The 21,982-nt window shown below is 45.6% G+C and overlaps 1 protein-coding gene across 3 annotated transcripts in view; it reads right to left on the bottom strand.

Moving 5' to 3' along the window:
* LOC121293167 (aldo-keto reductase family 1 member D1-like) overlaps window positions 1-21,219 on the bottom strand; it is a 56,093-nt gene extending 34,874 nt beyond the window's left edge. For 2 of the 3 annotated variants that reach the window (XM_041215929.1, XM_041215931.1), the window contains exons 1-4: window positions 21,127-21,219; window positions 9,238-9,405; window positions 6,797-6,913; window positions 4,067-4,144 (exon numbers count right to left, since the gene is read on the bottom strand). In XM_041215929.1, coding sequence (XP_041071863.1) covers window positions 4,067-4,144; window positions 6,797-6,913; window positions 9,238-9,405; window positions 21,127-21,219 — 456 coding nt within the window. Of the gene's footprint in view, window positions 1-4,066; window positions 4,145-6,796; window positions 6,914-9,237; window positions 9,406-21,122 lie in introns of all 3 variants that reach the window. The other variant, XM_041215930.1, reaches the window with a different exon arrangement.
* Window positions 21,220-21,982: the final 763 nt, after the last annotated feature.

Raw genomic sequence — 21,982 nt, 5'->3', positions numbered from 1 at the left:
CCACACCTTTTATTTGGAGGAAGTGAGAGGAGTTGAAGGAGAAATTGTTCAGCGTGAGAACAAGTTCAGCCAGACGGAGGAGAGTAGTGGTGGATGGGGATTGTTCGGGCCTCTGTTCGAGGAAGAAGCTAAGGGCCCTCAGACCATCCTGGTGGGGGATGGAGGTGTAGAGGGATTGGACGTCCATGGTGAAGAGGAAGCGGTAGGGGCCAGGGAACTGGAAATTGTTGATGTGACGTAAGGTGTCAGAGGAATCACGGATGTAGGTGGGAAGGGACTGGACAAGGGGAGAGAGAAGGGAGTCAAGATAACGAGAAATGAGTTCTGTGGGGCAGGAGCAAGCTGAGACGATCGGTCTACCGGGGCAGTTCTGTTTGTGGATTTTGGGTAGGAGATAGAAGCGGGCCGTCCGAGGTTGGGCAACTATCAGGTTGGAAGCTGTGGGAGGGAGATCCCCAGAGGAGATGAGGTCAGTGACAGTCCTGGAAACAATGGCTTGATGTTCAGTGGTGGGGTCATGGTCCAGGGAGAGGTAGGAGGAAGTGTCTGCGAGTTGACGCTCAGCCTCCGCGTGGTAGAGGTCAGTGCGCCAGACAACAACAGCACCACCCTTGTCAGCGGGTTTGATGACAATGTCAGGGTTGGACCTGAGAGAATGGAGTGCAGTAAGTTCAGAGAGAGACAGGTTAGAATGGGTGAGAGGAGCAGAGAAATTGAGACGACTAATGTCGCGCCGACAGTTCTCAATGAAAAGATCGAGAGAAGGTAAGAATCCAGAGGGAGGGGTCCAGGTGGAGGGAGAATATTGAGGATGGGTAAAAGGATCCGTTGAACTGGGAGAGGACTCCTGCCCAAAGAAGTGAGCCCGGAGACGAAGACGGCGGAAGAAGAGTTCAGTATCATGCCGAGCCCGAAATTCATTGAGGTGAGGGCGTAAGGGTATGAAACTAAGTCCTTTGCTGATCACTGAATGTTCAGTGTTGGAGAGGGGAAGGTCAGGGGGTATAGTGAATACACGGCTGGGGTTGGGATTGGAAGATGGGGTGGGGATGGAGGGACAGGCAGGGGTGGAGGGTCCTAGATGGGTGTTGGTGTCGATGAGTTGTTGGAGCTTGCGTTCCTTAGCACTTGAGAGAAAGAGAAAAAGTTTCTTGTTGAGGCGTCGGATGAGCCGAAGGATAAAATGAAACTGGGGGCACGCGCAGCTTTGAAAAAGGGTACGGCGGTGCTGCTGGAGGGAGAGGTCGAGTGTGTTCATATGGCGGCGCATGGCACTGAGAGTGGATTTCAGAATGTGACGGGAACAGCAGTCCGAGAAACGTTTTATGTCCCGGAGATACCTGTAATCCTGGGTGGGTTCGAAACATGAGGGGTGGAATTTCAGTTGAAATCCATGTGGGGTAAGTCAGAGACGGAGACAGTCACTGAGAAAGGAGATATGGCTGTGAAAGCGGGTTTTAGTAAACACCTTGTCAAACACTAGGAGAGAAATGGAAAGCAATGAAGGTGAACAAGGCAACAGAGAAATCCGGAAATCTTGTCGCAGAGAGGAACAGAACTTCTTCAAGGAGGTAGGCATTTCTTGAAGAGCAGTGGCAGTCAATTAAACACAGAGATAAAAACAAAAAAACTGCGGATGCTGGAAATCCAAAACAAAAACAGAATTACCTGGAAAAACTCAGCAGGTCTGGCAGCATCGGCGGAGAAGAAAAGAGTTGACGTTTCGAGTCCTCATGACCCTTCGACAGAACTTGAGTTCGAGTCCAGGAAAGAGCTGAAATATAAGCTGGTTTAAGGTGTGTGTGTGGGGGGCGGAGAGATAGAGAGACAGAGAGGTGGAGGGGGTTGGTGTGGTTGTAGCGACAAACAAGCAGTGATAGAAGCAGATCATCAAAAGATGTCAACAACAATAGTACAATAGAACACATAGGTGTTAAAGTTAAAGTTGGTGATATTATCTAAACGAATGTGCTAATTAAGAATGGATGGTAGGGCACTCAAGGTATAGCTCTAGTGGGTTTTTTTTTATATAATGGAAATAGGTGGGAAAAGGAAAATCTTTATAATTTATTGGGAAAAAAAAGAAGGGGGAAACAGAAAGGGGGTGGGGATGGGGGAGGGGACTCACGACCTAAAGTTGTTGAATTCAATATTCAGTCCGGAAGGCTGTAAAGTCCCTAGTCGGAAGATGAGGTGTTGTTCCTCCAGTTTGCGTTGGGCTTCACTGGAACAATGCAGCAAGCCAAGGACAGACATGTGGGCAAGAGAGCAGGGTGGAGTGTTAAAATGGCAAGCGACAGGGAGGTTTGGGTCATTCTTGCGGACAGACCGCAGGTGTTCTGCAAAGCGGTCGCCCAGTTTACGTTTGGTCTCTCCAATGTAGAGGAGACCACATTGGGAGCAACGAATGCAGTAGACTAAGTTGGGGGAAATGCAAGTGAAATGCTGCTTCACTTGAAAGGAGTGTTTGGGTCCTTGGACGGTGAGGAGAGAGGAAGTGAAGGGGCAGGCGTTGCATCTTTTGCGTGGGCAAGGGGTTGTGCCATAGGAGGGGGTTGAGGAGTAGGGGGTGATGGAGGAGTGGACCAGGGTGTCCCGGAGGGAGCGATCCCTACAGAATGCCGATAAGGGGGGTGAAGGGAAGATGTGTTTGGTAGTGGCATCATGCTGGAGTTGGCGGAAATGGCGGAGGATGATCCTTTGAATGCGGAGGCTGGTGGGGTGATAAGTGAGGACAAGGGGGACCCTATCATGTTTCTGGGAGGGAGGAGAAGGAGTGAGGGCGGATGCGCGGGAGATGGGCCGGACACGGTTGAGGGCCCTGTCAACGACCGTGGGTGGAAAACCTCGGTTAAGGAAGAAGGAGGACATGTCAGAGGAACTGTTTTTGAATGTAGCATCATCGGAACAGATGCGACGGAGGCGAAGGAACTGAGAGAATGGGATGGAGTCCTTACAGGAAGTGGGGTGTGAGGAGCTGTAGTCGAGATAGCTGTGGGTGTCGGTGGGTTTGTAATGGATATTGGTGGACAGTCTATCACCAGAGATTGAGACAGAGAGGTCAAGGAAGGGAAGGGAAGTGTCAGAGATGGACCACGTGAAAATGATGGAGGGGTGGAGATTGGAAGCAAAATTAATAAATTTTTCCAAGTCCTGACGAGAGCATGAAGCAGCACCGAAATAATCATCGATGTACCGGAGAAAGAGTTGTGGAAGGGGGCCGGAGTAGGACTGCAACAAGGAATGTTCCACATACCCCTTAAAGAGACAGGCATAGCTGGGGCCCATGCGGGTACCCATAGCCACACCTTTTATTTGGAGGAAGTGAGAGGAGTTGAAGGAGAAATTGTTCAGCGTGAGAACAAGTTCAGCCAGACGGAGGAGAGTAGTGGTGGATGGGGATTGTTCGGGCCTCTGTTCGAGGAAGAAGCTAAGGGCCCTCAGACCATCCTGGTGGGGGATGGAGGTTTTTTCCCAATAAATTATAAAGATTTTCCTTTTCCCACCTATTTCCATTATATAAAAAAAAAACCCACTAGAGCTATACCTTGAGTGCCCTACCATCCATTCTTAATTAGCACATTCGTTTAGATAATATCACCAACTTTAACTTTAACACCTATGTGTTCTATTGTACTATTGTTGTTGACATCTTTTGATGATCTGCTTCTATCACTGCTTGTTTGTCGCTACAACCACACCAACCCCCTCCACCTCTCTGTCTCTCTATCTCTCCGCCCCCCACACACACACCTTAAACCAGCTTATATTTCAGCTCTTTCCTGGACTCGAACTCAAGTTCTGTCGAAGGGTCATGAGGACTCGAAACGTCAACTCTTTTCTTCTCCGCCGATGCTGCCAGACCTGCTGAGTTTTTCCAGGTAATTCTGTTTTTGTTTTGGATTTCCAGCATCCGCAGTTTTTTTGTTTTTATTAGCATGTGTAACAGTTTGTCTGAAATTTGGACCACATCAACTGGACTCTGACTCCCTTGTCTGCTGCTGACCAGTTCCTGAATCAGCAACATAATGCAGAGAGGGGAGAATATGGACCTGGTCCTCCTTACCTCCCAGGTGGCACACAGGTCAGTTGGAGCGTACAAAAAGTTCCCACTTTCATCTCTTGGATAAATCACATCTCCCGGCTGCAACAGATAAATACAAAGAGTTACAAGGCATGAATAACAAGAACTATTTGTTGCTAACCATTACAGAGACTAGTTCCAATTCCAGATTTATTAATTGAATTTAAATTCCACCAGCTACTGTGGTGGGATTTGAACCTGTGTCCCCAGAGCATTAGGCTGGGCCTCTGGATTAGTAGCCCAGTGACATTAGCACTGTGACACCATCTCACTAAGAAAGGCTTACATTTATATAGCATCTTGCATGACCTTTGGCCATCCTGCAGCCCATTTCAGCCAATGACATCCAGTCACTATTGTAATATAGGTAACATAGCAACAAAAAGTGCATGCAGCGAGCTCCCACAAACAGCAATGTGATGCTCAGTGAGGGATGAATATTGGCCATCTTCAAAATATTGACATTGGATCTTTCACAATCACCTGAGAGGCTAAACAGCACCTTGGATTTCACACTTACTCGGAAAGGCAGCAAGTAGCTCGAACATTGTAGCACTCCCTCAGTACTGCACTGTTTTTGTGCTCTAATCTTGGAATGGGACTTAAATCCACAAAGTCCAGACGCAGAGCCATGGTTCCTACTAACTGACCCACAGCTGACACAACTGAAGACAAGTTAAATACCACTCCAATTGCTCAACTAACCAATTGAAGGTCTCCTTGAGACATTGACCCCTGACTGGGGTACAGTTCCACAGGGGCTTTAAACCTCTTCTACTTTTTCTGACTGAGCAACTTTATTAATGTGACTATGGAGTGAAACAGGGAGCTCAGGGTGAATGATTACCCCAGATTTAGCAGCAAACTAAGGAGGATTCAAGGAATTGACAACTTCCATGATCTACGTGTGTCAATCTAAAAAATGTGGTCATCTGTGTGTGTTAAAAGTTCCTAATGTACAACAGATTAGATCACTGGACAATGTTACAGAATGAGGGGGAATCTGCAGAGATCTGTGTCATCTCTTACAAGATAGAGGCTGAGACCCACTCAGTAGAAACTGATAGCCAGGGCAAAATGATCAGGGCACTCAGTTTGTGGCCTTAGGAAAGAGTCTTGAGGACTTTCCTCAATGGAATTAATCACAAGTGCTGCTGGCACTCATTAGGCCTTGCTGGGCCAAGCACTCCAACTCTCAGACAACGAGTCTGCTCCCAGACAAATCCTGAGAGGGAGGTTAACAGGAGGTGAGTGAGGACAGGCTGGCAATATTAATGTGGAGGCAGGAGCGGCACTTCTTGTTACATTAAGGCAACTAGATTATTTCTCCATTTTACGTCTCTGCTTTGGAGGCAGACCCTGAGAAGACAAATCTCTATTGTTATTGGTAGATCAGCGTGCACCAGTTCAACAGTATTCTAGGTTCCATTAATAGGGGCATAGAGTACAAGAGCAGGGAGGTTATGATGAACTTATATAAGATACTGGTTAGACCTCAGCCAGAGTATTGAGTACAGTTCTGGGCACCACACTATAGGATGAAAGAGAACACATTTGAGAGATTGCAGAAGAGGTTTACGAGAATGGTTCCAGGGATGAGAAACTTCAGTTATGAGGAAAGATTGTAGAATTTGGGACTGTTTTCCTTGGAGAGGAGAAGGCTGAGAGGAGGCTTGATAGAAGTTTTCAAAGTCATGAGAAGTCTGTACAGAGTAGATAGGGAGAAACTTTTCTTGCTCGTAAATGGATTGAGAACCAGAGGGCACAGTTTTAAAGTGTTTTGCAAAAGAAGCAAATGCTAAGTGAGAAAAAACGAGTAGTTAGGGTTTGAAATGCTCTGCCTGGAAGTGTGGTGAGGCAGCTTCAATTGAGGCATTCAAAAGGACATTGGATAATTATTTAAATAAAGAACAATGTGCAGGGTTACCGGAAAAGGCAGGAGATTGGCATTAAGTTAAAATGCTCAGAAAGCCGGTGCAGACATGATGGGCTGAATGGCCTCCTTCTACACTGTAACAATTCTATGATTCTGTGAATGGTTAGTGCCTTCTTGGTGCATGCAGCCAATCAGGAGCAGTGAGTGTACACCACTCTGGTGTACATGCTTATCAGGACGTTCTGAGTGGGGGAGGAACGGTTTTGAATAGATAAAGTACCCCGTACTCTAGCTGTTACTATAAAAAGTCTTTGGCCTCAACATCTCAGAACTAAAAACAGGGAAATTAGTCTAGATTCCTGTTCCTGATCACAATTCCAAACCCATGACCACTACAACTAGGACAAGAGCAGCAGATAGATGGGGACACCACCACCTGCAAGTTCCCCTCCAATCCACTCACCATCCTGACTTGGAAATATATCACTGTTCCTTCACTGTCACTGGGTCAAAATCCTGGAACTCCCTCCCTAACAGCACTGTGGGTGTACCTACACCACATGGACTGCAGCGGCTCAAGAAGGCAGCTCACCACCACCTTCTCAAGGGCAACAAGGGATGGGCAATAAATGCTGGCCCAGTCAGTGAAGCTCATATCCTGTGAATGAATTTAAAAATTTTTGGATTGGGTGGTGGAGGACAGACAGCACCTGCTAAAATGTGCAGCAACAAGAGGCGACACCATCGCGGGGCAGGCAGGAAATCGGGGGAGGGGGGGATCAATGAGGAATAATGAGAGAGCAATCTGTTAATCGCCGCGTAATATAGTGACTCACCTTAAAGGCCAATGGAAGCTCAATGATGTACAGGTCCATGTAATCAAACTTTAAAAGCTTTAGGGACTTCTCCAGGGTGCCTCGTACCATCTCCGGTGGGTGATAAGTGTTCCACAGCTAAACATGTGAAGGTCATCCATCAAACTGAAGCAGCGCTGTTATTTTCTACATTACAGCACACTGTGACAATCCCTTATTGAAGACATAGCTATATAACGCCAGTTACATTCGCAGTTCATTTGCAATTGTGCTTGCAATATGCATGGGGCACCAGTGCCATAGGAGAGAGACTATGGCCAGGATCAGCCTACTCACCGACGCGTAAAATGACGCGGGCTGACGTCGGATGGAACTCCTGATGTCACCCCGCGTGATTTCCATTTTCAGGTCGGCGGGGTCACAGCCAAGTCAGCTGTGCACCGCCAACCTGTCAACAGCCAATTGAGTCAATGTAAAAAGTAATTAAGGTCATTAATGGACCTGCCCGTCCAACCTTAAGGCTGTCGAGCAGGCCGGGAGTCCTGGCGGGCTTCAGAAAAAGCCTGAAACCTCATTCACTGGCGGGGTGAGGTTTCATGAGGATACTTAAATTTTTAATAAAGGTTTCAGTTAAAGTTATGGACATGTCCCAACTCATGTGACTGTGACTGTGTCACATGAGGGGACCTGTCAGGGAAATTTTTCCATCATTATTATTGCAAATTTTAATTCGGAGCTGATCTCCCTGAGGCAGCGCTTAGCCTCAGGGAGAGGAGTGTGCTCTTCCGTGTGCATGTGTGAAAGAGCGCACTCTCAGCTCAGGGCATTCACCCCAGCCGCCTGCCCGCACAGGGGGCGCATAGCGATTCCTGGCGGATGTCATGCTGGGCGGGCCTTAATCGGCCCGCTCACATAAAATGGCGGCGAGGCACACCCGCCAACACCCGCTCCCACACTCCTCCCCCCATCCCCCCCCCCCGCCAACCCCCACCCAGGGGAACATTTTTCCCTATGGATCCCCAGATGGTAACTCACAATCTTGTAACCTGCAAAAAGGCAGGTTTCATACCTCCACTTCGGCTCAGTTGTTGGAGTTGTGACAGCGAGAGGAAAATCAGACAGTTCCAGACCCAATCATGATCCATTGACCCCACGTAAAAATGCAGAGGGGCCAGAGTTGATTGTAACGCCTTCTGCAGGTTGAACAGCCTTTGAATCAGTGCTCATGTGGGTGAGACACTGGAGAGCTGCTCACTCTCATACAATTAAAATCAACACTCAAAGGAAGGGAGCGAATCAGAAGCAAAAAACGATTTGTAGCAAGATTAAAGGTGTTATATAAATGCAGACTGTTGTTGATTAATGGTTCTTTATTCTGAGGTAGTTAATTTCCAACTGGATAGCTTTATGGCGTGAACTGAGAATTTCAACCTGGGTCTCTGCTTCTGATTACATCCTGAAGAGTGTGAGTGTGTGTGAACATGTGTGTGGTTGTGTGTGTTTACATGTGTGTGAATGCTCGCACATTGTGTGTTTGTGTGTTTGAGTGACTGAGTCTGTACAGGTACGTGTGTGTCTGCGCACATGCATGTGTGCATGTGTGAACACATGTGTGTCTGTACACAGGTGTGTGCCCGTGTATAGAGCCAGAATCTTTGGGTCGACGTGTTGGGGTGAGCCTCGCTCACCGACACGTAAAACGACGCTCAGTGACATCGGGCGTGCATCCCAACGTCACTGTGCTTCATTCAGATCATCCGTTCGGCACCCACACACCAGAGTCGGCTGCGCGCCTGCCGAACTGTCAAAGACCTGTTAAGGCCATTGAAATTCCAATTAAAATAATTAACGGAGCTGTCCGTCCGACCTTAAGGTTGGGGGGGGCAGGCGAAGAGCCCAGGTGGCCTTCGCATTTATCATGGAATCTCATCCACGGACGGGATGAGGTTTCACGGTGATTTTTAAACTTTAATAAAAATTTTTAATGCGATTCATAGACATGTCCCAGCTCATGTGATACTGCCATATGAGGGGACATGTCTGAAATTTCTTCTCCTTTATTTCAACTTTTAAAAATCAAACTGATCTCCCTGAGGCAGCTCTGAGGCAGGCCCTGACTCAGCCTACTTCCTCCGCCCACACAGGGAGCGCTCAGCGTTTCCGGGTGCGTATCACACTGGGGGGACCTTTATTGGCCAACCTACATAAAATGCACGTGTGTTTGTGTGTACATGCGCATTTATATTTATGTATCTGTGCAGGCGGGTGTGTGTGGCCAATGGGTGAGAATAAGATCAAGCTCACTGTGATGGCTGCACAGTTGAACAGCAGGCTCTCATTCATTATCTGGGGACACATGTGAAGACGCAAAATGCAGATGTGTGTGAAACAGAGGCAAATCGAGAGTCAGCAGCTTCAGGAGAGAGAAAGAGAGAGAGAGAGATCCTTGAAATGTTTGTCACCTTGCCACAGTAAAAGATGTCATCACGCCTCACTGTGCCATCATCGATCTTCTCTCGAACAGCCCTTCCAACTTCGTCTTCATTACCATAAACCAAGGCTCCATCAAAATGGCGGTAACCCACATCAATCGCTACTTTCACCGCATGGTAACATGCATCTTTGGCAGTCTGTATAAAAGGGAATGCATCAGCACCCAGACCACAATGTATAAACTGATTCAAACATACAGAGCTCAATGTGTTATTACACTTTACAAAACATTATACACATTCCCCCAAGAGTGCAGTGGATGATGGCACACACTACAGATTTGAAATCCAGTACCTTGTTTGTATTATTTGTGGCTTTATTATCTTGTGCTGCTACTTTTAGTGCCTTATTTACCTGTACCCCATTTTTTTTCCAATCTTCCAAGGAATAAGCAGCCTTCTTATTCCTCCTATCAAAATCAATCATCTCACTCTTCGTTTGACTTCCATTTGCCAATTATTCCATTCACTCTGTATGCATCTTTATCTCTTCCTATATTTTGGTACTGTCCTCCACATTATGAGTTATACAATCCCAATTTAGAATTGTGTTTTGATTGTGAGGCCCTGTGTGATTACTATGTGTCGTCTTTAATTCAAGGTAAAATGGAAAACTGAAGAGATTCATGTGATCTGCTATGATTTCTGCCTGACAACGTGGCTGGCTTACCATGGGGATAGGGAGGCCCAGGTTGAGACTTACTGGAAGCAAGATGCAAAATATTCACACCTGAAAAAGGCAGGAGCAGCTGGGCTGACTGTGGACAGGCTTTCAGTCTCCAAGTTTTTGGATTGAAAGAGATTGTGGCCTCACAGAGACAAAAGACTGCAGTTGGTGTGATCAGCAGATTGGAGAAAGTGGGAATTCTTCTGTGAGCTGCCAGGCAGAACGCGGGAGGGAGGGATGGTGTCTGGCCAAAGCGACACACCTTGTGGCAATCTAAAGACTCTGGAAGAATTTGCCCTGATGAGGCCAGAGTCAGCCTTACTGCTGAAAGTCAGTTTGGAAATGCTCTGAAAACTGAGCAAAGTTCCTGTCAACAGTCACTCGAAGTTACGATCAGTGAAACAGGGAGACTTGAATCTATTGGAAGCTGGGAGTGACTGGGGACTGTTTCCCATAAAGACTGTAATCCTGTGGAGAGTATGTTGTAAAGTATGTGTTTGCAGCGTGAGGTTATCAATCCGGTTAACATTAGGAAGAGTTACCTTTTCTGTAGTTCAGAGTATTAGTTGCTTATTAAGTGATGTCTAATCAATGTTACTTTTAACTTGTTGCTGTAAAAATCTTAAAACTTAAAGGAATTGCACGACAAGATTTCAGGTGTCATTGGGAATTCAATATCTTTTCGAAAGTTATCAGCCTGTAAGGGGAGTGTAACAATTGTCTGTAAATGCTGATACCTTACCTCCAATTCTTGAATCCAAACTATTTATATACATGGTGAGCAACAGTGGTCCCAGCACCAGTCCCTATGGGACGGCATATTCCACTTCCTCATCTGTTATTTCCTCCCTAGCTTCCTCTAACAACCTGGGATACAATCCATCCGGCCCTGGTGATTTATACACCTTCAAGGATGTCAGTCCCTCCAGTACTCCCTCTCTCACTATGCTTATTGCATCTAATATTTCACACTCCTCTTTAACTAGAATGTCTGCATCATCCCTGTCCTTAGTGAAGACAGAGACAAAAGTACTCATTGAGAACCCTGCCCACATCTTCTGCATCAACTCACAAGTCACCATGTACATCTCTGATAGTTATTCTCTTGTTCTTAATGTACTGGCAAAACATCTTTGGGTTTTCTTTGATTTTACCTGCCAATATTTTACTGTATCCTCTCTTTGCTTTCCTAATTTCCATTTTTACTTCATCCCTGTGCTTTCTATTTCCTCTAGGCTTTATACAGCATTAAGTCTTTTGTGACTGTGTGCTTTATCTTACCCTGTTTGCTTCTGGATAACCAGAAGGGGGCTCTAGATTTGGCAGTACTAACCTTTTTCTTTGTGTTGACATGTCTACACTGTACCTGTAGAATCTTGCTTTTGAATGCCTCCCACTGATTTGACACTGGTTTCCCTTCTAATAGCTGTATCCAGTCCACTCTCGCCAGCTTACCTCTCAACTTTAAAATTTATCTTCCCTCAATTTAGAACATTTCCTGTTCTATCTTTATCCTTTTCCATAATGATGCTAAATCTAACTATATTATGGTCACTATCTCCAAAATAGTCCCCACTGCTACTTCATCCACTTGCCCAGCTTCATTCCCTAAGACTAAATCTAGAATTGCATCCCCTCTCATTGGGCTTGTTATGTACTGTCTGAAAAATTTCTCTTGAAAGCAGCTCAAGAATTTTGCACCCTCTGTGCCCTTCACACTGTCATATCCCAATTGATATTAGGGTAGTTGAAGTCCCCAATTATTACTGCCCTATTGTTCTTGCACTCAGAAATCTGTCTATATATTTGCTCTTCTAATTCCTTTCCACTATTTGTGTGTCTATAATACACTCCCAGCAATGTGGCTGCCCATTTTTTATTTGAGCTCAACCCAAATGGCCTCATTTGATGCTTCATTTAGTATATCATCCCTCCTCACAGCTGTAATTGATTCTTTAACCAATAACACTACACCCCCACCTTTTTATCTCCTCCCATCCTGCCTGAAAACTCCATATCCAGGGATGTTGAGCTGTCATTTTTGCCCCTCTTTAAGCTAAGTTTCTACTACAGTGATGATATCACGTTGCCATGTATCTTTGTGCACTCAGCTCATTTACTTTATTTGCCATACTTCTTGCATTTACGTACACACCTTTTAACACTGCCAAATTCCTGTGCTGTACACTTTTTAACCTGTGCTTGTTTTGTCTTTCAGAGTCACTCACTATAATTCGCTATCTTTCATTCCCTGCTCTGAATTTGCGTTCAGGTTCCCATCCCTCTGCCAATCTAGTTTAAAGCCCCCAAACGGCACTAACAAATCTCCCTGTGAGGATATTCATCCCAGTCCTATTCAGGTGTAGACTGTCCAGCTTGTACAGGTCTCATCTTCCCCAGAACCGGTCTCAATGCCTCAGAGATCTGATGCCCTCCCTCCTGCATCAGCTTTCCAGCTACATGTTTAATCGCTCAATTCTCCTATTTCCATACTCACTTGCACATGAACTGGGAGTAATCCTGAGATTACTGCTTTCGAGATCCTGTTTTTCAATCTCCTTCCTGGCTCCCTGAAATCTGCTTTCAGGACCTCATCCCCTTTCCAACCTAAGTCATGGACCACAACTTCTGGCTGTTCACCTTTACCCTAAAAGAATGCCCTGCAGCAGCTTGGTGATATCCTTGACCCTGGCACCAGGGAGGCAACACAACATCTGTGGCTGCAGAAACACCTGTCTGTTCCCCTAACTAATGAATCCCCTATTAGTATTGTTCTTCCTTTCTCCATCCTACCCTCCTGTACAGCCAAGCTATTCATGGTGCCACAAATTTGGCTCTGACTGCACCCCTCTGAGGAACCAACACCCGCACCAATATCCAAAATGGAAAACTGATTGGCAAGCAGGACCCCAGGGGACTCCTGCACTATCTGCCTTGTTCTCTTCTTGGACTGCCTGGCAGTCATCCATTCCCTCCCAGCCTCCAGGCTCCAGCCTGTGGTGTCACCTAACATATCCTGTTTCAATTCACTCAGCTTTCTTTGCTGTGAGTCTCTAAGGTATCAAAGGTCTTCAGACATTCTGTGGAAACCTACATCCATTTATTGTCCTTGTCTGCTCGTTCCTTATTCTTTAAACACCTGGATAAGTGTTGGTTAAACATAACCTTCTTTTTGGAAATTTTTGCTATTTTGTAATATAATCTCCACAACCAAGGCCAGAAATGTGTGGGGGTGGGCGTGAACCCGACTGTGGTCGCGCTGCCATTTTATGTGGATGGGCCAATTAAGGCCCGCCCAGCGTGACGCACACCCGGAAGTGCTCAGTGCTCCCTGTGGGGGCAGATTCCCTGCGCTCATTCACGCAGAGGTCTCCCTGAGGCACAGAGGATACTATCACATGAGCTGGGACATGTCAAAGAATAAACATATAAGTTTTTATTAGATTTTAAAACAGTTCATGAAACCTCTTCCCACCTGTGGATGAGGTTTCGTGAAAAATACATAGGCCGCTTGGGTTCTTCGCCTGCCGCCCACCTTCAGGGCAGCTCACTAAATTGAGTTAATTCGTTTTTAACAAGACTTAATAGGCCTTTGACAGTTGGGCGGGAGCGCAGCCGATTCAGCTGTGTGCCTGCCGAACTGACAATTTAAATGACACGCAGTGACATCAGGACACACGCCCGACATCACCGTGAGTCATTTTACACATCGGCGAGTGGGCCCCGCCTCCTGCTCACTGACAGGAAAATGCTATCCTAAGTGTTTTGTGACCTCATCTTTTAGTAAGGATTCTAATATAATCACTGATGTTAAGGATACCGGACTGTAACTCACTGTGTTAGTCATATCTCTCTTTGTGAAGGATCCCTTTCTCTATCATATTTTTCATCTGTGGATACTATTGCCTCTTATCTCCTCCCTCATTTCTTTCAGAGCAACATTACAATCCTTCTGGATCCAGGGTTTAGTCCTGATCTATCTTGTATATTCTCTTTTGCCTGTTGTAATAAGAACAGAAAAACTAGGAGCAAGAGTAGACAATTCAGCCCCTCGAGCCTGCCCCGCCATTCAATACGATCATGGCTGATCTCATTTCGGCCTCAACTCCAATTTCCCGCCCTCTCCCCATAACCTTTCAACCCGTTACTAATTAAAAACCTGTCTATCCCCTCCTTAAATTTATTCAGCGTCCTGGCATCCACTTCACTCTGAGGTAGCGAATTCCACAAATTCACAACCCTTTGAGAGAAGTAATTCCTCCTCATCTCTGATTTAAATCTACCACCCCTTAGCCTAAAACTATGGCCTCTCATTCTAGAATGCCCCACAAGGGGAAACATCTGCTTCACATCTACTTTGTCTATCCCCTTTAGCATCTTATATACCTCAATTAGATCTCCTCTCATTCTTCTAAACTCTAGCGAGTATCGGCCTAAACTGCTCATAATCTGCTCATAAGACAAGCCCCACAACTCTGGAATTAATCTAGTGAACCTCCTCTGAACCATCTCCAATGAAACTACATCCTTCAAGTAAGGGGACCAAAACTGTGCACAGTACTCCAGGTGCGGTCTCACCAATGCCTTGTACAGTTGCAACAACACTTCCCTATTTTTATACTCTATTCCTTTAGCAAAAAATGCCAAAATTCCATTTGCCTTCCTTATTACCTGCTGTACCTGCTTTCAGCGATTCATGCACGAGGACACCCAGATCCCTCTGCACTGAAGCATTCTGAAGTTTCCCTCCATTTAAACAATAAGTTGCCTTTTTATTCTTCTGACCAAAATGGATAACCTCACACTTATCCACATTAAACTCCATCTGCCAAATTTTGGCCCATTCACCTAACCTGTCCATATCCATTTGTAAATTTCTTATTTCTTCATTGCAACTTACTTTCCCACCTATTTTGGTGTCATCTGCAAATTTAGCTATAGTACCTTTTATCTCTGAATCCAAGTCATTAATATAGATTGCAAATAGTTGGGACCCAAGGACCAAACCCTGTGGCAGACCACTAGTTACAGCTTGCCATCCAGAAAAAGGTCCATTTATCTTGACTCTCTGCTTTCTGTTGGTTAGCCAATCCTCTATCCAAATTAATATATTAACCCTAAGTCCATGTGATCTTATCTTGTGTATTAATCTTTTGTGTGGCACCTTATCAAAGGCCTTCTGGAAGTCCAGATATACCATATCTGCAGGATCCCCATTATCCACTTTGCTTGTCACATCTTCAAAGAACTCTAGCAAATTAGTCAAACAGGATTTACTCCTCATAAAACCATGCTAACTCTGATGGATTACATTTTGATTTTCCAAATGCCCCATTACTACTTCCTTAATAATGGATTCCAACAATTTCCCAATGACAGACGTTAAACTAACTGGCCTATAGTTTCCTACTTTCTGCCTCCCCTCCCATTAGCATTTTTCCAATCCACTGGAACCTTTCCAGAATCCAGGGAATTTTGGATTTTATAGCCAATGCATCCACAATCTCCGCTGCCACTTCCTTTAAGACCCTGGGATGTAGGCCATCAGGTTCTGGGGACTTGTCACCCTTTAATCCCAATAGTTTGCTCAGTACTTTTTCTCTAGTGATGGTGATTGTTCTAAGTTCCTCCTTCTCTATACCATCTGCACTACCTGTTACTGTTGGGGTGGTACCAGTGTCCTCCACCATGAAAACTGAGGCAAAATATTGATTAAGCGTCTCTGCCATTTTGCATTCCCCAATATTAACTCCCCAATCTCATCCTCCAAGGGACCAACATTCACTTTAGCTACTCTCTTTCCTTTTATATACTTGCAGAAGCTTTTGCTATCAGTTTTTACATTTGCGCTAGTTTTCTTTCATAATTTACCTTTGTTCTTTTTATTATTTTTTTAGTAACCATTTGTTGACTGTTAAAAGTTTCCCAAACTTCCAGCCTGCCACTAACCTTGGCAATTTGGTATGCCTTAGTTTTTGCCTTTATGTTATGTTTAACTTTCTTACTTAGCCATGGATGCTTTGCCCCTCTCTTTCAATTTTTCTTCCTCTTTGGAATATATTTTACTTGGGAGGAATTGAATATTTCCTTAAATATCTGCCACTGTTCATCAACTATCCTACCTTGTAGTCTTCCTGCCCAGTCCACTAGGGCCAAATCTGCCCTCATGCCTATGTAGTTGCCTTTGTTTAACTCCAAAACACTAGTGTGGGACTCAAATTTCTTGCTCTCAAACTGAACTTGAAATTCCATCATGCTGTGATCACTCTTCCCTAGAGGATCCTTTACTATGAGACCATTAATTAATCCCATCTCATTACACAAAACCAAATCCAGAATAGCCTGCTCCCTGGTTGGTTCCACAACATATTGCTCCAAGAAACAATCTCTAATACACTCCATGAACTCTCCCTCAAAGCTACCCTTGCCAATTTGATTAGTCCAGTCTATATGCATATTAAAATCACCCATGATCATTGCCATGCCTTTCTTACATGCTCCCAGTATTTCCTGGTTTATAATGTGCCCTACCGCTAAACTACTGTTTGGGGACCTATAGATTACTCCCACCAGGGATTCTTTCCCTTGCTATTTCTTACTTCAACCCAGACTGACTCTACATCTTGCACTCCAGTGCCTATATCATTCCTCACTATAGCACTGATCTCTTCCTTTACTAACAAAGCTACACCCCTGCTTTTCTTTCCTGCCCATCCTTCCAAAACACTGAGTACCCTCGGATATTCAACTCCCAAACCTGTTCTCCCTGTAACCATGTCTCAGTAATTGCCACCAAATCACACCTATTTATCTCTATTTGCGCTGTTAACTCATTAGTTTTTTTCCAAATGCTACACGCATTCAGATACAAAGCCTTTTAGTTTGCCCTATTGTCAAATTTTCCCTATTCTTATATGATTCTTTGGTGTAATATGGCATTCAAACATTTCCGCAATGCCATGATAAAAACAAAAAAGATAAAAACAAAAAACTGCAGATGCTGGAAATCCAAAACAAAAACAGAAATACCTGGAAAAACTCAGCAGGTCTGGCAGCATCGGCTGAGAAGAGCAAAGTTGACGTTTCGAGTCCTCATGACCCTTCAACAGAACTAAGTAGAAATAGGAAAGGGGTGAAATATAAGCTAGTTTAAGGTGGGGGGGGGGGATTTTTGGGAGCAAGCAAGCAGTGATAGGAGGAGATAACCAAAAGATGTCACAGACAAAAGAACAAGAGGTGTTGAAGGTGGTGATATTATCTAAAGGAATATGCTAATTAAGAGTGGAGAGCAGGACAAGCAAGGTAGCTCGAGTGGGGGTGGGGTGAAATAAACCATGGGTAGAATACATTTAAAAATAATGGAAATAGGTGGGAAAAGAAAAATCTATATAAATTATTGGAAAAAACAAAAGGGAGGTGGAAGAAACGGAAAGGGGGTGGGGATGGAGGAGGGAGTTCAAGATCTAAAGTTGCTGAATTCAATATTCAGTCCGGAAGGTTGTAAAGTGCCTAGTCGGAAGATGAGGTGTTGTTCCTCCAATTTGCGTTGAACTTCACTGGAACAATGCAGCAAGCCAAGGATAGACATGTGGGCAAGAGAGCAGGGTGGAGTGTTAAAATGGCAAGCGACAGGGAGGTCTGGGTCATGCTTGCGAACAGACCGCAGGTATTCTGCAAAGCGGTCACCCAATCTGTGTTTGGTCTCTCCAATGTAGAGAAAACCACATTGGGAGCAACGAATGCAGTGCCTTAAACCAGCTTATATTTCACCCCTTTCCTATTTCTACTTAGTTCTGTTGAAGGGTCATGAGCACTCGAAACGTCAACTTTGCTCTTCTCCGTCGATGCTGCCAGACCTGCTGAGTTATTCCAGGTATTTCTGTTTTTGTTTTGGATTTCCAGCATCCGCAGTTTTTTGTTTTTATCTCTGTGTTTAATTGACTGCCACTTCTCTTCAAGAAATGCCTACTTTGAAGAAGTTCTGTTCTACTCTCCATCAGGATTTTCGAATCTCTCTTTTGCCTTGTTCACCTTCATTGCTTTCCATTTCTCTCCTGGTGTTTGACAAGGTGTTTACTAAAACCCGCTTTCACAGCCATATCTCCTTTCTCAGTGACTGTCTTCGTCTCCGGCTTATCCCACGTGGATTTCAACTGAAATTCCATCCCTCATGTTTCGAACCCACCCAGGATATAAAACGTGACATAAAACGTTTCTCGGACTGCTGTTCCCATCACATTTTGAGATCCACACTCAGTGCCATGCTCCGCCATATGAACACACTCAACCTCTCCCTCCAGCAGCACCGCCGTACCCTTTTTCAAAGCTGCGCGTGCCCCCAGTTTCATTTTATTCTTCGTCTCATCTGATGCCTCAACAAGAAACTTATTCTCTTTCTCGCAAGTGCTAAGGAATGCAAGCTCCAACAACTCGTCGACACCAACACCCATCTAGGGCCCTCCACCCCTGCCTGTCCCTCCGTCCCCACCCCATCTTCCAATCCCAGCCCCAGCCGTGTATTCACTATACCCCCTGACCTTCCCCTCTCCAACACTGAACATTCAGTGATCAGCAAAGGACTTAGTTTCATACCCTTACACCCTCATCTCAATGAATTTCGGGCTCGGCATGATGCTGAACTCTTCTTCCGCCGCCTTCGTCTCCGTGCTCACTTCTTTGGGCAGGAGTCCTCTCCCCGTTCAACGGATCCTTTTACCCACCTCCAATATTCTCCCTCCACCTGGACCCCTCCCTCTGGATTCTTACCTTCTCTTGATCTTTTCATTGAGAACTGTCGGCGAGACATTACTAGTCTCAATTTCTCTGCTCCTCTCACCCATTCTAATCTGTCTCTCTCTGAACTTACAGCACTCTGTTCTCTCAGGTCCAACCCTGACATTGTCATCAAACCCGCTGACAAGGGTGGTGCTGTTGTTATCTGGCGCACTGACCTCTACCTCGTGGAGGCTGAGCGTCAACTCGAGACACTTCCTCCTACCTCTCCCTGGACCATGACCCCACCACTGAACACCAAGCCATTGTTTCCAGGACTGTCACTGACCTCATCTCCTCTGGAGATCTTCCTCCCACAGCTTCCAACCTGATAGTCACCCACTCAGATGGCCCGCTTCTACCTCCTCCCCAAAATCCACAAACAGGACTGTCCCGGTAGACCGATCGTGTCAGCCTGTTCCTGCCTCATGGAACTCATTCCTCGCTATCTTGACTCCCTTCTCTCATCCCTTGTCCAGTCCCTTCCCACCTACATCCGTGATTCCTCTGACACCTTATGTCACATCAACAATTTCCAGTTCCCTGGCCCCAACCGCTTCCTCTTCACCATGAACGTCCAATCCCTATTTAGTTGCCTTTGTTTAACTCCAAAACACTAGTGTGGGACTCAAATTTCTTGCTCTCAAACTGAACTTGAAATTCCATCATGCTGTGATCACTCTTCCCTAAAGGATCCTTTACTATGAGATCATTAATTAATCCCATCTCATTACACAAAACCAAATCCAGAATAGCCTGCTCCCTGGTTGGTTCCACAACATATTGCTCCAAGAAACAATCTCTAATACACTCCATGAACTCTCCCTCAAAGCTACCCTTGCCAATTTGATTAGTCCAGTCTATATGCATATTAAAATCACCCATGATCATTGCCATGCCTTTCTTACATGCTCCCAGTATTTCCTGGTTTATAATGTGCCCTACCGCTAAACTACTGTTTGGGGACCTATAGATTACTCCCACCAGGGATTCTTTCCCTTGCTATTTCTTACTTCAACCCAGACTGACTCTACATCTTGCACTCCAGTGCCTATATCATTCCTCACTATAGCACTGATCTCTTCCTTTACTAACAAAGCTACACCCCTGCTTTTCTTTCCTGCCCATCCTTCCAAAACACTGAGTACCCTCGGATATTCAACTCCCAAACCTGTTCTCCCTGTAACCATGTCTCAGTAATTGCCACCAAATCACACCTATTTATCTCTATTTGCGCTGTTAACTCATTAGTTTTTTTCCAAATGCTACACGCATTCAGATACAAAGCCTTTTAGTTTGCCCTATTGTCAAATTTTCCCTATTCTTATATGATTCTTTGGTGTAATATGGCATTCAAACATTTCCGCAATGCCATGATAAAAACAAAAAAGATAAAAACAAAAAACTGCGGATGCACCATGAACGTCCAATCCCTCTACACCTCCATCCCCCACCGGGATGGTCTGAGGGCCCTTAGCTTCTTCCTCGAACAAAGGCCCGAACAATCCCCATTCACCACTACTCTCCTCCGTCTGGCTGAACTTGTTCTCACACTGAACAATTTCTCCTTTAACTCCTCTCACTTCCTCCAAATAAAAGATGTGGCCATGGGTACCCACATGGGCCCCAGCTATGCCTGTCTCTTTATGGGGTACGTGGAACATTTCTTGTTCCAGTCTACTCCGGCCCCCTCCCACAACTCTTTCTCCGGTATTTGTTCTTTTGTCTGTGACATCTTTTGGTTATCTGCTCCTATCACTGCTTGCTTGTCCCTACAACCACCCCCGCCCCTCCCACCCCCACCTCCTTAAAACAGCTTATATTTCACCCCTCTCCTATTTCTACTTAGTTCTGTTGAAGGGTCATGAGGAATCGAAACGTCAACTTTGCTCTTCTCCACCGATGCTGCCAGACCTGCTGAGTTATTCCAGGTATTTCTGTTTTTGTTTTTGTTTTGGATTTCCAGCATCCGCAGTTTTTTGTGCTTTTATCTCATCGTTTAGTGCCTGATGTTTAAGGATCAGTCTTTGTGGAACATCAGTCAATATGATAGAGCTTTCTCAGCCTTAACTTTGGGGGTGGCGGGGTGGTGTTCCCTTATTGCAGGGTGAATATTGAGTCACCTGAGGACTGAGAGAGGTCTCCTCTCCAGCGAAACCCACTTTCCATCAACTCCCTGGGCCACAGCAGAAGCGCCTTAGCTGCTGAGCTTGTTCCAAAGCACATGCTTCGGGGGGTCGACTTCATCGCACCCCCACCGACCTACCCTCTTCCCCCTGGAGCCAAAATCCAGGCGTCCGGGGTCCAGCGGGTGTGAACATCTCCTGACTGCGCACCGGACACTCTCGAAGCTCGGGAGAGACAGACATTGGGGAGCAGCAGGTAGAAGAGGCAGATTGAAAATAAAAAGACACACTTACGATTCTGGGTGCAGAGTATGTTCCCAAACCAATAATGGGAATATTATTCCCATCGTTTAAAAGGATTCGATGATCCTGGGCTGTCAGACTCATTCCTGTTGACCACTCAGTTCAAATTTCAGAACATGTGTGCGTGCAGATTGCGAAGAGGAGGGATCAATCTCCAATAATCATTAACACTGTCATTTCTGAACTCCTCGTAGCGCTTTTAAACTTTTAATCAAACATCTTGGCCAAAATAAAATGAACAATGTTAACTGAGATCAAATATACCAGGTCCCACCATGGCTTCATCACATGGTAACGACGGAAGGAAGAATCCCCTTAGATTTCTCACTCTGCCGAAAGTGGAGGCGACAGTGCCGCGGATGCTCACAGGGCATTCAACAGAGCTGAGGAAATTAACTTAGCCAGTCTCTCCTCGACCAACACACTGCAGGGCTCACTGCATGACCTTTAGTTAGGCTGATTCATCATCTCAGGAACAAGGGGCAGGCAGGGAAATAACCAGTCAGCTCATTTCCAGATAGGCCTCACATGGAATGGAGTGCACGCACCCTCTGTCTACAGAGACACAGCTATTATGGCAGGGTAGAGACAGGGAGCGAGTGGGGTTACTGCAGGGGCGGGTAAGGGCAGAGAGAGGGGTAGAGGAGAGAGAGAGAGGGATGGCGTGGAGAGGGGGATAGTAGAGGGAGGAAGATGGAGAGAGAAGGAAAGTGGAGATAGAGGGATGGTGGAGAGAGAGCGATGGTTGAGAGAGTGGAATGGTGGAAAGAGAAGGATAGTGGAGGGAGAGGGATAGTGAAGAGAGGGGGAAAGTGGAGAGAGAGGGATGGCGAAGAAAGAGTGGGAT

Source organism: Carcharodon carcharias, chromosome 21, assembly GCF_017639515.1.
Source record: "Carcharodon carcharias isolate sCarCar2 chromosome 21, sCarCar2.pri, whole genome shotgun sequence".
NCBI lineage: Eukaryota > Metazoa > Chordata > Chondrichthyes > Lamniformes > Lamnidae > Carcharodon > Carcharodon carcharias.
This window is presented reverse-complemented; position numbering and strand designations above follow the sequence as displayed.